The 17,439-nt window shown below is 32.8% G+C and overlaps 1 protein-coding gene across 3 annotated transcripts in view; it reads left to right on the top strand.

The window, feature by feature from the left end:
* LOC118199433 (kinesin-like protein KIF3B) overlaps positions 1–17,439 on the top strand; it is a 149,992-nt gene that overhangs the window by 56,584 nt on the left and 75,969 nt on the right. For all 3 annotated transcript variants that reach the window (XM_035371299.2, XM_085807806.1, XM_085807807.1), the window contains exon 9: positions 471–540. In XM_035371299.2, coding sequence (XP_035227190.1) covers positions 471–540 — 70 coding nt within the window. The remainder of the gene's footprint in view (positions 1–470; positions 541–17,439) is intronic.

Below are 17,439 nucleotides of genomic sequence, written 5' to 3'. Positions count from 1 at the left end.
TTTTGCAAATCCTGCAGATTGCCTTCTTTTGCTCACAGAGTAAAAGTGCTCACAATTGTGTATTCTTTGTGATTTCATTTTGATGAAACCAACAGCATTATATATACAATGGTCTTGGTAACAAGTTTGTTTTCAGATTTGTAATGATGTCTTGACATAGTATACATTATCCATTCAGGCCAATGCTTAGGATACAGAAGCTGCATATCCACTGTATTTGCAATGAGACATTCAGTTACAGTGATCTAATGCATAGACTTTCTCACCCTGTAACATAACTCAGAAATAATATATAAAACAAATGTTTACTATAAATGTTAAGAAGGGAAATATAAACTCGTGTATCATTAAAGTTCATTGTCTGATAATATTTCATTATATTAGTGTTTGTAAAAAATTTTTCATGTCTTGCCTTGAAGAGAATTTTTCTGATTTGCTGATTAATATGTTTTTCCATATTTTCCATTTAGAACAACAAATATGAATATCCATAGTTCACGATCGCATGCTATTTTTATTATAGCTATTGAGTCATGTGAGGTAAGAGAGCCAGCAGTGTAGAATTTTCTTTCCTTTATTTAAATTTATGTAATTGCATGTGAAATATTTCTAAAGATTAAAGGCATGTGAAATCTATTTCATAATGAAAATATACTTTAATGCTTATTTTAAGTAAAAAAAAATCACTTTTTCAGAAAGATTTCTAAGAAAAAAAGCTTGAATGAGCTTACATTTTCGAATATTTGATTTATGTCTAAACTTTCTGTAAAATTGCTATATTTTGTGCAAAATTTATTTCATTTATGTGTTAGATACATAGAACAATTTTACCTGCCGTGAGGGAGTTGTAATAATTATATTTTTTCATATTGGAAGTATTCATAGCTTTAACTTAACCCTCTGCGTAAAGCCTTTGTGATTTCCAACGGATATGAAATCTGTCTCGTAATATGTGTCGTATGAAGATAGTGTGTGTAAGTTTATTTCTCGTATTTTCAATACGGATCCCACTTTTCCTCCATGTAGGCTGAGAATATTGTGATATTCATATTTCATGTTTCATCTTGGCATCTAGAGGGCACTACAGGCTTATATCATTGTACGGGAGTATTATTGTTTCTTCACAGCCAAACATGATCAACGCTGTTGCTTCTTTCATTGTGGAATGATAAGAAGACAGTAAATATGCTTAATTCTTTTCATGATGTATCAGTATGTATCTGTATCAGTTTATTCAGGGATGGCAAAAGAAAAACTTAAGCTAAAATTGACCTATGATTATAACATTACAATGGGTGGTGTCAACAGATGCTATCAGGAGATGTACTATCCTAGTACCCAAAAACAACGTCGTAAGTATTATAAGAAAATATTTTTCCATATATTGGATCAAGCAGTATGGAATTTGTATATAATATATATGCAGAAGAATAACAAACATGAAAAATCCGTTCTTGATTTCAAGCTAGCTGTGATCGAGGAAGTGTTTGACAAATACTCTTCTGCTATATGCATGTAAATATGGTCTAATGATGATAGTATGAACGTTATTCATTTTGTAGGGAGATATTTTGCAAGTCACATACCACCAAATTCTGTAAAAAGGGAACCCAGAAGGCAATGTGTTGTGTTTTGCTCCAGAAAAAACAACAGTAGGAAAAAATATGTTAAGACACTCGCATGTGGTGTGAAGAATATAAAGTTTGATTATGTTTAGAGCCATGTTTCAAAGTTTACCCCACTAAACTTTGAAACATGACTCTAAATATAATCAAACTTTACCCCACAAAAAAAATTTTGTGTAATAATAAGCGAGTACATGTAATATTATTAACTGTAAAAATTAGTTAGCATGTATATTTATCAAAATCGAAAAGATCCTGTGTATTTTTATTCCATGCATGCTAAAATCGCATGAGCCATATTGTATGTTTTTTAAAAATTAAAAAAAAAATTATCAAAATTCCTGCATTATACTAATTTTGTTTATAAAGATGTGAATATATGAAGAGAGAGAAAATTTAAAAAAAACCGCCCCATATTTCATGGCCAGAATGTATCAAAAATGAGCAGTACGCAGAGGGTTAATAAATAAATGGAGATTTATGAGACTTGATATGATAATCTGATGTAAAATTAAGAAAAAAAAAATTTTTTATAAATTTCTCAAAAGTAATCTTTTAAATTTCTAATTATTTGACTGCAATTTTTTTCTATATTGTTTTAATATTCTGTTATTTTGTTATTTATGTATTTGCTGCTTTCAGAATAATAATATTAGGGTCTATTTTGTGTATAATTGAATTTGTGTTTACATGATTTGTATGGAAGTGTTTATTTCTTGTATAGTATTTGTAACTATTTCAATTTTGAGAATAGACACTGTTACGCCATCCTTTGTCTGCTGTAAGAGGGCACTGTGTAATCTTGCTAGTTTTTCTGTATCATAGTATATGTATAGTGAGTAGGAATAAATGTCTTGTTCTGAATGGCGGTGTCGATTTTTTAATGAGTGTGGAGTGCAAATTCTGCCCCTTTCATAAAAGAGTTAACATTTTTTTTGGTGTCAGGAAGAGGGATTAGGTGGTAATAATGTGTATCATCAAATTTTATGAGAAAAAATAGTGTGGTGATATGGGAATATGTGTTGCGCGGAAATCGAAAGTGAAGATGATGTTTCCATTGTGTAGATTATGGTGAGTAGTTATTTCGGTTTGTTGTAATAATGTTTAGTGTTAAATTCTTTTATTAGTGTTGTGTATTGAGGTGTTCCTACTTGATAATTTGAGTTGATAGTGTCTGTGTTGAGTCTGATTGTGTTCGTTTTTGTGCTCATTGTGTTCTAGTTGTCAATTCAGGGTCGTTGTGTTTTTCTTTGAATTAAGATGAGCCTGAAGTCGCTTAAATCATTAAAAAAAGACGAGTTGACGCTCGTGGCGGAGGAGTTGGGATTAGTAATTCTAAGCGAGGCAAAAATTGTTACTTTGAAAACTTTAAGAGAAAGTTCAGAAGTTTATGCAAACAATGCTGAATTTGTGCAAAATGTTATTGATAATATTCTAGAGGAAAAGAATATGCAAATTGAGAAACAAAAATCTGAAAACAAAATTAGATTAAAGTTAGAGAAAATACAAATTGAATAACAAAAATCAGAAAACTAATTTAGATTAGAGAAAATAAAACTTTCTCAGTTAGAGGTGGAATTAGCTTTAGCTAACACTAGGAAAGACTTGCTACAGAATCCAAATGTTGAGACAGACACCTCAAATCAAAATATGGATAATTTAATTAAAAGTGTCATTAACAATTTCTGTACCTACTATAGCAGAATCCTTTAATCTCCTTTTCCAATCAATTGAAAGGGCTTTTAGGACAAAACAAGTACCTGAAGATCTAAAAGCCGAAATCCTATTAAATATTTTGGGAGAGAAGGTCACTATTTTAATGATATATGTGAAGGAAGAATATATTAATAATTACGATAAACTAAAGTCCATAATTTTAAAGGAATTTCAACCAACCCTTCAAGATTGCTTAAATCATTTTCGTTCTATGCAAAAATTGTCATCTGAGAACTTTGTACAGTGTGCATCAAGGTTAAGTGCAAATTTTGAATATTATTGTCAATTGAGAAATGTAAAAGATTTTAAGTTGTTATGTGATCTTATGGTTTCGGATAAAATATTCAGTGAGCTTGATCGTGAATTAAAGACCCAGGGAGAGACGTGGTTCGAACCCCAAACTTTAAGTTGTGAATGCGATATTTATTTGTCATCTAAAGGTAAACTGGTAATTATAATTACAAAAATATTTCTAATGTATCAGGAGCAAAAGATCAAACATGTAGTTTGTGTAAAACTAAAACAAACCACTCGATACAAAATTGTCCTAATTTTAAAAGGCTTTCATTAAATGAGCGTGTTGAAATTATTAAGCAAAATAACCTTTGTTTTAAATGTTTTTCTTCGGAGTGTAATGCAAAAAAGTGTAGAGCCAGAAATTGTTTCTGTGGGAAAGCTCATCATTCGATGATTCATTTCTATAAACAAAATAAACCTCTTTCCAAAGTAGAGAACGGTGGCACCGAACAAACTCAGTGCAATGCTTCAGTGTCAAGGTCAATACATAAATCATCTGTCCTGTTACTCACTTGCAGTGCATATGTTATCTCTATTGATAAAACAAAATTTAATAAAATGATGCAAATATTATGCGATGATGGCTTCGAAAGAAGTTGGTGTACGAAGTCCCTTGCCAATTGCTTAAAATTAAAATCGCTTAGAAAGGAAAGGTTGTCAGTTTTTTCCTTTGGCTCAGCAAAGCCTACTAAGAAATTATATGAAGTAGCAGAATTAAAATTATCTAGCAGATACAACCCTAATCAGTGTATTCAAATTGAAGTGCTAGTGTCCGATGCTATTACAGCGGCATCTGTTTCTGTTCCAAATGAAGAGCTACAAAATATTATGCAGTTCCGCGGATTAGTCTTAGCCGACTGCTGTGACAGTAATATAAACATTGACATATTAATTAGGGCAGATGTGTAATGTAATGTGTAAGAGATGAGTTGTCGTTGGAGCTCAAGGGTTTGGTGGATTCGTGGAAAACATTGTGACACACTAAAAGATGTGTTTTACAGACAGCTGCAAGAATCTTTGATCCTATTGTTTGATAGCGCTATTTGTGATACGTATAAAGTTATTGTTACAGGAAATTTGGGAGAGAGCGTGTGACTGGGACGAAGAATTGCCGGAGGACTTGCAGCAAAAGTGAATGACATGGCGTAACGAAATTGAAAAATAAATAGACGTTACTATTCCGAGATATTGTTTTTTGGATTGTGAGAATGAGAAATCGGAAGTGCATGTGTTTTGCAATGCTTCACCAAGTGCTTACGGAACTGTTGTTTATTTTAGATATTGTGAGTATAATGGAAATTGCAGAGGAAATGTTGCAGAGTAGAGTGTCACCTTTAAAGAAATTAACTCTGCCACGGTTAGAGCTAATGGCCATGGTAATAGGTGCTAGAGTGGGAATTTACCTTAAGAGTGTTTTCAAGGATAAAATTGGAAGAATAGTGTTTTGGATTGATTCTTGTATTGCGTTGCTTTGGGTGAAGGGAAGTGCGATGAAGTGGAAACAGTTCGTTGCCAACCGGGTTGTGGAAATTCAGGAAAGATCAAGTCCAAGGGATTGGTATTATTGTCCGTCTGACGATAATCCCGTTGATTTGCTTACTAGAGAAATCTCGGGTGAGAAGTTGATACTTAATGAAAAATGATGGTCAGGTCCAATTTGGCTTCAAAGAAGTTTTGAGAATTGGCCCAAACAGTGGGTTAGAGGGTTACCAAATGTAAACAGTGCGGAAATACTAAGAGAGAAAAGAAAAAATTCTATCAAATGTTTTGTAGTTCAGTTGGAATTAGTTGAGCAGCTTTGGAACAAATTTTCAGTTTGGAGTAAGTTGCAGAGAGTTGTTGCTTGGTGTTTAAGGTTTATAAGAAATGTGAAGGGGAATAGGATTTTGACTCCTTTCTTAGAAAAAAGTGAACTAAAAGAAGCGCATGATATTATAATTAAACTAGTGCAAAGAACTGAGTATAAAAAGGAAATAGCTACTTTAGAGAAAGCGAGAGTGTTAAAGAAAGGTTCTTTAATTTCTCTAAATCCGTTCTTAGACAAAAGTGGCATACTATGTGTAGGAAGATATTTAAGAAATGCCAGCTTACCAGACTCTGTGAAACATCAAATAATATTGCCTAAGAATCATCCTGTTACAAAGTTGTTAGTGACATTTTATCGTCTAAATTATATGCACGGAGGAGTACAATTAGTTAACTCTGCGATGAAAACAAATGTATTGGATTATAGGAGCAAAAGCTGCAATACGCAGAGAAATAAGAAAGTGCGTTATCTGTGCCAGATTTTGCTCTGTGTTTTCGAAACAAATAATGGCTGACTTACCTTCTGCAAGAGTGAATCCCGGAAGACCATTTCGTAGGTCAGGAACTGACTTTTCAGGACCATTCTTGATCAGTTCTAGACGTGATAGAGGAGTTAAACCACTGAAAATGTACGTGTGTGTGTTTGTATGCTTTACAACAAAAGCTGACCATTTAGAACTTGTTAGTGATCTGAGTGCTCAGGCATGTATTGCAGCTCTGAAACAATTCATGGGACAACGAGGAAAGCCACCTGAAATATTCAGTGATTGTGGAACGAACTTTATTGGTGCAAAGAATTACTTAAAAGCATGTACAATCGAGGCACTTCATACTTACTTGACCAACAAAGGCGTTAAATCGACAATGAATGTTCCATAAGCCCCTCATTTTGGAGGCCTATGGGAGGCAGCCGTTAAATCCATGAAGTTTCACGTGAGATGTGTTATAGGATCGCTGAATCCTCTCACAAGAAGAATTTTCAACGTGTTTAGTGGAGATTGAAGCCATACTTAAATCCCATCCTTTAGTGGCTGCTTCTGAGGACCCAAAGGATTTTTTTGTCATTATACCGGGTCACTTTATTATCGGTTTCAAGTTAAAAAGTGTTCCTGAGCCTGATGTAACAAATGAGAAAATTCCCATCCGTGAACGGTGGAAATTAGTCACACAAATTTCCCAATCGTTTTGGAAATTGTGGTCAAAAGTTGCAAGTGCGCAAAAAGTGGAAATTTCATAGTGACAATTTACGTGTGAATGACTTGGTGCTTATCAAGGATGAGAAGTTGCTGCCACTTAAAAGGAAGATGGCATAAGTAAGTTGCGCTTACAAGGAAACTGACCAAAGAGTAAGGTCAGTCAACTTAAAAACTGTGTCAGGTGAAATGAAAAGACCAATACATAAACTGGTCAGACTTCCTATAAATGAATGATTGATTTATTTCTTTCCATGTTTATAATTATATTTACAGTTTGTTTAATTTTTATGTGTTGCATTTTTATTTCAGTTTATATTTGTAGTTGAGCTGATGACGGGGTCATGGGGGCCCAGAGGGTTATGCTATCCTTTGCCCACCGTAAGAAGGCGCTGTGTAATCTTGCTAGTTTTTCTGTACCATAGTATATGTATAGTGAGTAGGAATAAATGTCTTGTTCTGAATGGTGGCATCGATTTTTTAATGTGTGGAGTGCAAATTCTGCCCCCCTTGACAAAAGAGGTGAACAGAAACATTGAATTATAAAAATAGTCTAAGTAGAGTGCAAGATTTGGACCAATACGCTCCTGATGGGCCGTAGAGACATTTTGCAATTTCTCCTAAACTTGGTGACTGTGTGGAAGATTTGGTAAAGCACAATTTTTAAGCCCTCCAACTTGTTTCCTCTGAAGTTTCTAGAAACCTGTGCTATACTATATAAATACAGCTATGAGATCTAGGCTGGGTTAGTCTTTGATTGGCCGTGAGAGCAATACTTCAAAGAGAGTTTTTAAGTGAAAGGATTTTTTACACTGTAAAGAATTTTGTGTTATGGTATTATTTTGTGTACTTAAGAGAACTTGTGTAATATCTGCATTCTTCTTGATTCATTAACAGCAATTTATTGTGCTCAGTGACATTATAAGAAGTTGTCAATTTCTACCTACTCGTGTTGAGTGATTATTTAAAATGACAACCATGAACCCATAGCTTGCAACAGTACTAAACCAAAATTTGAAAACACATGGTCAGATAGTAATACAGTAGCACTTTTTTTTAAATCAAAGTCATGTGTATACTTATGTAACTCTGAGACAACCCTTCAACTATCTCGTTAACAGTATGGCACCCCTGTGTTGCTGTGTATCTCTTAGACCTAACTACAGTTGAACCCTGCTATAACAAACCTCAAGGGACTGAAAATTTGCTTCACTGTAACCTGTAGTTTATTATATCTGATCCAATAAGTAAAAGGGATCTTGCCAAAAAAGTATCAATATTGAATGATGAATAACATGGGGGGGGGACATTAGCCTATGCCAAAAGAAGTGAGTAATAAATATAATTGTTAAAAATATCATTTTAAGATTTAATTAAAATTATTCTGCAGTTATTAAACTTGTCAGTCTTTCTTTTCCAGTTTCACTGTATGTTAATAATTTTACGTGTTAAATTGCTTAACATACCATAAATACCATGGCTCTGATCCTTTTTTGGAATTACACATTTATAACTGTGAATAATTATTTTATCCATAAAAATAAAAAAGTTAAAAATTGATGACAAAGTATTGATGAATTTTACTTAACTTCAGAGTACAGAAATATTTTGTAACTTTCTGCTGGTGTGCTGCAGATTACAGAAAAAAGTGTTTAGCTTACTTTTATCTAAAAATTTAAGAGATTCCATCTTTTTCGGTTTTAGAATTTGTTGGAATAAAATAATATAGCAGCCTTGGCATCTGCTGTAATGAAGAGTTCACTTTCCATGTGTTGCAGCTTTTTAATATGCATCAGAAAAAGTAGTTTTGGTGACTGCATTTCTCATTTTAATTTGTGAGCCAATATTTTCCTCACTTATATCTTCACATGTCACACATATAGAAGAAGTGAAAAAACATGAAAACAAGATTAAAAAGCATATCACATTTTGAAAATATTGAAATGATATTTTTATCTCTAGCCACTTAGCAATAGGCAAACACTCTTCCTTTTTTAGACCAAGAATATCGAAAATAATTTTGAATGGTTGACTCTGTAACTAGTTGACTAGACCTTTCTAGGACTAGCATTTTGTCGAGAAGTTAAACATTATAATCTTATGTGACTTACCTGGTGTCCGATGAAAACGTAAACATTTTCCTCCAAGATATGTATGGTTGTAAAATGAAGCATTAATAACCTTTATAAAGGATATCCTATTACTTGCAAAAGACCAAAGATTGTGAAATCCCTATTCAAAGGACAGAACTTGTGCAGCATATATAGCGAAACAAAACAAACTGATAAGGGTCTAAATTTTATTTGCTAAAAGCGATGTGTAAAACACTGAGGTCCCATGATTTACTATTTCATCTTTCCCCAAATCCTGAAAATTTCAAAATTTCCATCGTAGTATCAGCCTTCAATCTCTGACAGCTCAATCAAAGACTTTGAATAGAGTCAGAGAATGCATTCTTGTTCTCAAGTTCAGTTGTCACGTACACCATATAGTATCTTATGCACCGTATAGTATGCTTATTATGTCATTGTTCTCCTAGAATTGGGTTCACACCTGTCTTGCACAATTTTTGCAGTACAGAAGAATAGGATTCATGACAAGAGCAAAGTAATGTAAAGGTGTTTTCCTTTAGGAATCAAACGTTGGTTCTAAGGGTTAATGATTTTTTTCTTACATTTGCAAAAATTGTGAAAAATATGAAAAATACAGAAAATATTTCAGTTGAAGATCTCATTATACTCGATTTTCATATTTTTGAGACTTGCTATGGTAGTGCAGAATATTATGTGCGTATCATATTAGATGGGAATAAAAAGTCCAGTTATTTTAAGCAGATTTGTTTAGTGGGGTTTGACTGTATACCCTTTATTAGCCTAATTTTAGAAGCCATTTTCATGTCATTTTAGACATTACTGCTGATATGATCACTATAATTATCATTAATGGGTACTGTTGCATGGTGTAAATTGCGTTGGATTCATATTACATTTCATGAAATTATATTCGTTAGTTATTGTGAAATCAAGAAAAAGAAAACTATATTATTTCTATTTCAAACACAATTATAGTAAAGAATTTCAAATTACATAGTGACTTCATGTAATTAGATATATTCAAATATTTTAAACACTTTCTAAAAGTATTTATAGGAGCATAATAATTAATGGGTACTGTTGCATGGTGTAAATTGCATTGGATTCATATTACATTTCATGAAATTATATTTGTTAGTTATTGTGAAATCAAGAAAAAGAAAACTATATTATTTCTATTTCAAACAGATTTATAGTAAAGAATTTCAAATTACATAGTGACCTCATGTAATTAGATATATTCAAATATTTTAAACACTTTCTAAAAGTATTTATAGGAGCATAATAAAGAATACTAACCAAAGAATTTACTTTCCGATAGGAAATAAAGAAGCAGAGCCTGCCCTTGAAATAATTTTGATTTAAAGGCAGGACATTTTCTCCACATCAATATACAAAAGCTATATCAGCTGCACTATTGAATTCCTCCGAGAAATTAATCTTTTCACAGGGGCTGGAAAATTTCTGCTTTTAAAGAATTGGGGCTGTGTGCCTTTCTCATTCCAACCTGTAGGAATTGGACTGAGGATAGTACAAATTCTTTTGTATTTTTTTAGTTTATTGAAGTATTAAATTTAGTAAGTTTGTACCATTATCAGTTCAGAAACAGGCTGATTCCTTTACTTCTCTCAATTCTCCAACTCCTGAAATGGGTGCAATGAGAGATTTAAATTCTTTAATTCTAATTTTTTCCAAGTTTTGTGTTGCTATTTTTTACATTTTCACACTTACTGAATTTCAGAACTGGACATGTTTTATATTTTTCAATGGTTTATTGTTTTGAAGAATAATTTGTATTCTTCAAAACAATTATTAATAACTCTTTATTGTAAGTTTAATATGTGTTGAGTATTAAGTTTAAATTTTTGATTTAATTTATTAATATATAAATAAAGTAGTTCAAAGAGTAATCCAATGGAGCATTGAAAGCAGCAGCAAATGGTCGTACTAATAACAATTATTAATAACTCTTTATTGTAAGTTTAATATGTGTTGAGTATTGAGTTTAAATTTTTGATTTAATTTATTAATATATATATAAAGTAGTTCAAAGAGTAATCCAATGGAGCATTGAAAGCAGCAGCAAATGGTCATACTAATGCAAAATAAATTAAAAATACTTTAAAATGTATCCTATATTCAATTTGGAACAAATTATGTAAGAGGAGGGGAACAGAAGCACAGTAGCAAATTACATGACAAGTGCGAAAAATGCCCAAACATAAAATGAAAAGAAAAAAAAAAGAATTTTACAGCTTTCGCTGTGTCTTTAAACATGCTGTGAAATCATAGTTATCAAATTATTTTGCTCTTGAAGGCCATTCATTATCTGAACTATTCGTAAACAAACTATTTTCTGCATAGGAATTAATGCTAAATGTATTATTCCATTTATGCATTGCAGATGATTGCTTAGTTAACCTTTTTGACACTGCTTTATGCACAGGTTCAAAAGACAAACCCAATGGAAGCCATTAAATCCAGTCCAAAATGGTTAAATATAATATGGGCAGATAAAATAATTTGAAGACTATTAAATTTTATTGTACTGTGGAAAGAAGAGTAGACAGTGTAAGTGAAAGGTAGTGAGCAAGAGAAGTGGAAGAGAGATTTTTATTTGGTTGAGAGTCTCTTTCCATAAAAATGTCGGATAGTTTTGGGGCATCTTTTACTTCTCTTTGTCTCTTAGGACCACTTACTTGAAACTAGCTGGGCCTTTATTTAACTCAGAATTTGTTTAATGTGATTTATTATTGTCTATGTTTAAAAGGTTTTTCTAAACTTCATTTTTATAGCCGACTTACAAATCCTCTAAATCTTCAATAATAATTTTCAAGCCTAACTAAGAGGCACAATATCATAGATAAAAAAATTCTTCAGTGTCAAACATTTCAAAGTCTCTATCTACAGCACAATTTATCTGTGCTAAATTTTTCTCCAAATCGAATTTTGTCAATGAGAGCTGAGCAGTAGGAACTTTAAAATGATATTGCTGAGAGTGAATTCTGTATCAGAGGTTGTCTCAGAAAATCTTTGAAAACCATTTGCTGCCAACTTTAATGTTTCTAACCTGAGAGGTGGTTCGTACTTAAGGTGTCTTTTCATAATTTGTTTGTCATGAGAAGCATTCATTATCTAAGTGTGCAGGCAAGCCTCCACATTTATTCAACATCAAGTCTGTTCACTGCTATCGCTCAATGACAGAGCGAGATTGACCACTACAACCGGTTTTCTGTCTCTTCTGCCGCGAGACTCCGAAGGTGTAGGGCGGGCTTCTGTCCGTTCTCACCATGGATGATGCGTGTCTGCAACTGGTTCTTTTTCGTGCCTTTCTGACGACCATCTCCAATAGCTTCAAGAGAATGCATTTTGTGAAGAAAAATAATAGTAAGTGGTATGAAGATTCAACCAAATTTATCTAGATGCTGACTTCTGCAGTAAATGAATGATGTTTTACGACTTGAGAGGTCCTTGAAAGGAATTCCCGTGCACGTGTTGCATCTTGATGCTAGCATTGCCCTTGTGTTTCCAGAAAAATATATTGGAATAATAATTCAAGTCAAAGTCCTTCGTTATAAAAATTGAATTTTGTTATCATGTAACTTTGTGTAACGAAGATGAACTGAGATTTGCTAGATTGGAATTTTACGCATTTGTGCACGAAAGGTTAGGACTCAAAATGGTAGGACTGATTCTGACTGCTGCAGTAGTTCGTCGTCTATTGTTTTCTGTCTGTCTATGGTTTCTTGATTTATACTACAGACTTGCCAACTCTCCCGATTTAGGCGGGAGACTCCCGATTTTCGACCGCTCTCCCGCCAACCCGATTTACAATATATTTCTCCCGACTTTTTCTTATTCTTAAAATTTCTCACAATTTTTATGGAACTTGGCTTAATACTTTGTTATATGAGCAAAAAAAGTGATTTTGGACGTCCGAAGCAAATGAATTTTCTCTAGATTATATCTAAAACAAAACCTTGCAAATTAGATAACTTCTGCTTTGTGAGTGAGAGCATATACGTATCCAGAAACGTCCTTTTCCAGTTCTCCAATGGGCATCGTGCTCCACTGCATGTCATCTGGCATATATTAGCCAATGAGGACAAAACAAGCTGTTATTTGGATGTTCTTTAGTTATTTTGGTCATTTTGTCCTGAGTTGTGTGAGTACACGTGCCTTTGGGAAACAGTTTTAGAAATTATCATCTTTTGTTATGTCTGCGAGAAAGGTGAAATACTCGTTTACGTTTCAAAAATCTTAGACAGTTGACTTTCCTTCCATTATTTCCTCAAGGAAATGTAATAAATTTGCAATGTGTACCGCCTGTCGTTGCGATTTTTCGATTTCGCATGGTGGAAGGGCGGATGGTCTCAAACATGTGCGTACACAAAAACACAAGGGCAACATGAGCTGTTTTGGGAAAAAAAAAAAAAAAAAAAAAAAACGAAAAATTAAATTTTTCTTCGGAAACAAAAAACCAAAAAGTTATTAATGCAGAATGTCTGTTCTCTGCCTTTTTACTGGAGCACAACCTGCCACTGAATGCATCGGATCACGCTGCAGCTTTAGAAAAATGTTTCCTGATAGTGAAATCGCTAAGAAATACTTAAGTGCAAGAACCAAAAGAGGTGCAATTGTTAAAGAAATGGATTTGAAAAATAAATCTTCAGTTATTGATTGCATTAAAACAGCTCCGTTCTGCCTCTACGGATGGAAGCAATAATACCGATTCAAAACTGTATCCAATTGTTGTTTCTTTTTTTAATCCAGAGTCTTCAGAAATTGAGTGCAGTTTACTTTCTGTCCCCACTTTGGAAGGACATTTGACAGGCTTTAATATAGCACAGCTAATTATTAAAACTTTAAAAGAAAATGCAGTCCCTCTGGATAATTGCTTAGCCCTAGGTGCCGATAATGCACCAGTATTGGTAGGCTTGAAGACTGGTGTTGCAGGCATCTTCAGAAAGAAAAATTCAGATTTGCAGATTATGAGGTGCACCTGTCACCTCTTAAATTTAGCAGCTGAAAAAGGAGTAGCTTCTTTACCAATAAATGTGGATGAACACATTGTTGATATTTATTATCTTGAAAGGAGTTCTAAAAAGGAGAAAAAATTGAAACAGGTCCAACAGCTACATAATAGCAGTTTACAATTAGAAAACTTGGATGAAGTTATAAAATCAGCTATGATTGACACCGAGTGGAGTTTAATTGGAAAACTGAAAGATGCTGATGGAATTTTAAAATATAGAGAACTGTCTAGAATTATGTTGGCCATCTTGACAGTTCCCCATAGTAATGCAGAGTGTGAGAGGATTTTCAGTGTTGTTGCGAAAACGAGGACTAAATTTAGATCTAATATTAGTGATGACACATTAGAAAACTTTTATTAGTGAAAGCAGGCCTACGTGGCAATTGCTATGAACAAAATTATGAAGTTTCTTTCTTAAAGAAAGCAAAATCTGCCACTGTTTATACCATTTGTACAAAAACTGATTAAAGGTTTGTTTTCTTAAACGATGCAAGTAATAAAAATGTTTTTTATGTGTAAGGTATTTTTGTGTTGCTTGCATTTAAGAATTAGTTACTATTTAAAGTTAATTCATTATTGAAAACTATATTTTCCTCATTTAAAAAGTCTTTTTAACATTGTGAAAAATCTCCCGATTTCTTAAAAAAATCTCCTGATTTTTGAGTGTCATAGGTTGGCAAGTATGATACTAGTATTAATTAAAATTTTCTCGATGTCAAGGTATAAATTTTTTGTAATTCACATTATTTGAAGTGTCATCCTTTGGGGGTAAGTTACTCTTAATTCCATATTTTCTTTCAGAGCACACACTTCTATCATCACATTTGGCACCCATTCATTATTACACTATGGTTCAACTGTACCTGAATAACATACATATACGCATAAATGTATTTGTTGTAGCCATTAATTCACTTGAAATACTTGGTTATGTGAGGGAGATAAGTTTTAACATGAGTAGCTGCATATGAATTTATGCAGCATGTCTGCCTAGAAGAAAAAAACAAAAAAATTTAAATGGCAAATAAAAAAATTTTAAAAATAATTAAAGGAAAAGAATCCACAATTTCCCTTAAAAATTTAAGAACTACTTCACAAAAATATGATGTGGGTTCAAAAGATGTACTCTTGCCCTTGTTCATTAATATTCTCCGAAAAAGAAGGTAATCTATATATTGATTATTAAAGGCAGTTTTAAGTTTGATGATTAAAGCCATTATTAAGGGTCAGAAAAATTTTCAGTGCACTGTATATATATTTTAACACTTTATTTGCTTTCATTTTGAAGGCATTCACAACACTTTTTAACTCTGTTCTCTTAATTTTTTGGAATCCAAAATCTTAAATAAAAGCTGTTTGCAATTTCCATGGCAGCTTAATTTTTATAATTTTTAATAAGGTCTTCCAATTCTTATATCTGGGAAGGTTTTGTACTCATTATGAAAAAATAAAATTATAAGATGTTTGGCTTGTTGATCGCGCTGCCACAATAGCACTTATAATTAGATACGGTGCATTCCACCCCACCTTGCAATGATTACATTCAATCATTAAATCATACAGTTATTTAAATGTAAACAGAAAATACACACAATAATTGTAACATTAAATCACATATGAAAGCAAAACACTAACATGAGATTACATATCAATAGGTAAAATGTAGATTTTTGAAATGGGTTGTTTATAAACTCCATACTGAGTTTTTATTTTAACAACTCTAACCCATTTGTCTTCACAAAACGAAGATCATTTATTCTACCTAATGCACACTTTTGAGGTGATATATTTTCATCCTTGAGAAGTACTATCTCATTATCACATGATCTTTTTTTTTTTTTTTTTATTTTTTTTTTACCATCCACTTAGACCTCTGTTGCAAATTATTAAGATATACATGAAGCTCAATTATTCTACCTAATGCACACTTTTGAGATGATATATTTTCATCCTTGAGAAGCACTAACTCATTTACTATCACATTATCTTTTTCTACCATCCACTTAGATTTCTGTTGCAAATTATTAAGAAGTTGTGTATGTCATTTCTTCCAAAAAACTTGAATTATTTTTATTAGTTTTTTCCAATTAGGCAATCGATTGTCTTTAACCTCAATTAAATTTGGTTCTGCAACAGTATTTAAGGGTTTGCCAATTAAGAAAGGGGTAGGAGTATATATATATATACGATGTATTATTGTACACATCAGTATTGGACGACGGAGGTGCAATCAGTCTTAAGTTTAGAATTCCTTCTATTTGGGTAATAATAACTGTTAAGAATTCTTCATAGCTCAATCGGGTATTGCCTGAAACTCTTTTAAAATGATACTTAAATGCCTTAATTCCACTGTCCCAGAGGCCACCAAAGTTGGTGGAAGAAAGCTCCAGTCAATTCCTTCAGTTAATGTGTAATTAGCAAGGTCATCGTCTGGTTTTACAACTCAGTTGTGTAATCTGGAAATTTCCTTATTTGCTCCTATGAAATTTATGGCATTGTCTGAAAATAATTTCAAACATAAACCTCTACGAGTCACAAATTTCTTTAAACATGCTGCAAAGGCCTCAATGACAATTTTGAGGTGAACGGCTTTTCTGTCTATGCATATGAAAATGCACACATATATTTTATCATAAATTCCATTCTGCTGATATTTACATTTGACAAGAACTGGGCCCTCAGTAGTTGAATGGAAAGTCATGCAGCATCCTCTCTCGGTAAATCACCCATTAATTGTTCCAACTCTTATGGGTTTAACTCTAAAACATTTAATGCTATCATTTACAGCCTTTCTACATTTTGCCGTACCCTGAACTGGCCAAAAGTTTTGTCTAACATAATGTAACAAAGCAGTAGGGCCTAGATGAAAATATTGCTTATGATAGAATTCTAAAATGAGCTTAGTTAATTTATGACTTTCAGGCAAGATAATTGGGAATTTACTGTTAAAACTTAGGTTAGCATGCTTTATTCCACCACTCACTCTTAGTACTCCCTCCTTGTCCAAAAAAGGGGTTTAAGTATTTTATTTTTGACGTAAGCATTTGAATTCTTTTGGAAACTCATTACTTTGAATCTCCTTTATAAGGAAAATTTCCTCTGTTGTCAAAGGCCTCAGTCTCTTTTCTATTGGACTCTTCAGGTTGTGGATAAATCTGAAATGATAACTTATAATATGCAATATTTTTGCATAATCATTGCTCATATTAAATAACTCTTGAAAAAGGAGATAACAGTCACAGTAAGAACATATAAGTCATTATATTCCGATTGTTTAAGTTTACTGGTAAACTCATCTCTTATGATGGACACAGGAATTTCAAAGTTGGGATACTCGTGATCAGTCAGAATAGTAATGCCTTGAACTACAGTTTATTCTTAACCAGTTTCTCAAGATTCATTCCTCTTGAAATAAGATCTGCAGGATTGTTCTCGGAAGATACGTGTCACCGTTGTTGAACCTTTGTCAAGTCTTATACTGTTGTTGTACAATTCATAACAAAGGTTTTTAGTAGGTACCACTCTTTTCGCATTCAGGAAATGACAATCATTGAGTCACTCCACAGAAAGATGTCAGCCGTCTTTAGCTGTAAGGCACTCCTCAGTTTTGCTAAAAGAACTGCTTCACATAACTCTAACCTCAGTATTGTAGCATGCTTAAGAGGTGATACATG

Source organism: Stegodyphus dumicola, chromosome X1 (genome assembly GCF_044657685.1).
Source record: "Stegodyphus dumicola isolate Sdum_Otavi_A_Nest chromosome X1, ASM4465768v1".
Classification (NCBI taxonomy): domain Eukaryota; kingdom Metazoa; phylum Arthropoda; class Arachnida; order Araneae; family Eresidae; genus Stegodyphus; species Stegodyphus dumicola.
Note: the sequence above shows the minus strand (reverse complement) of the source record. Positions and strands in the feature narration are given on the sequence as shown.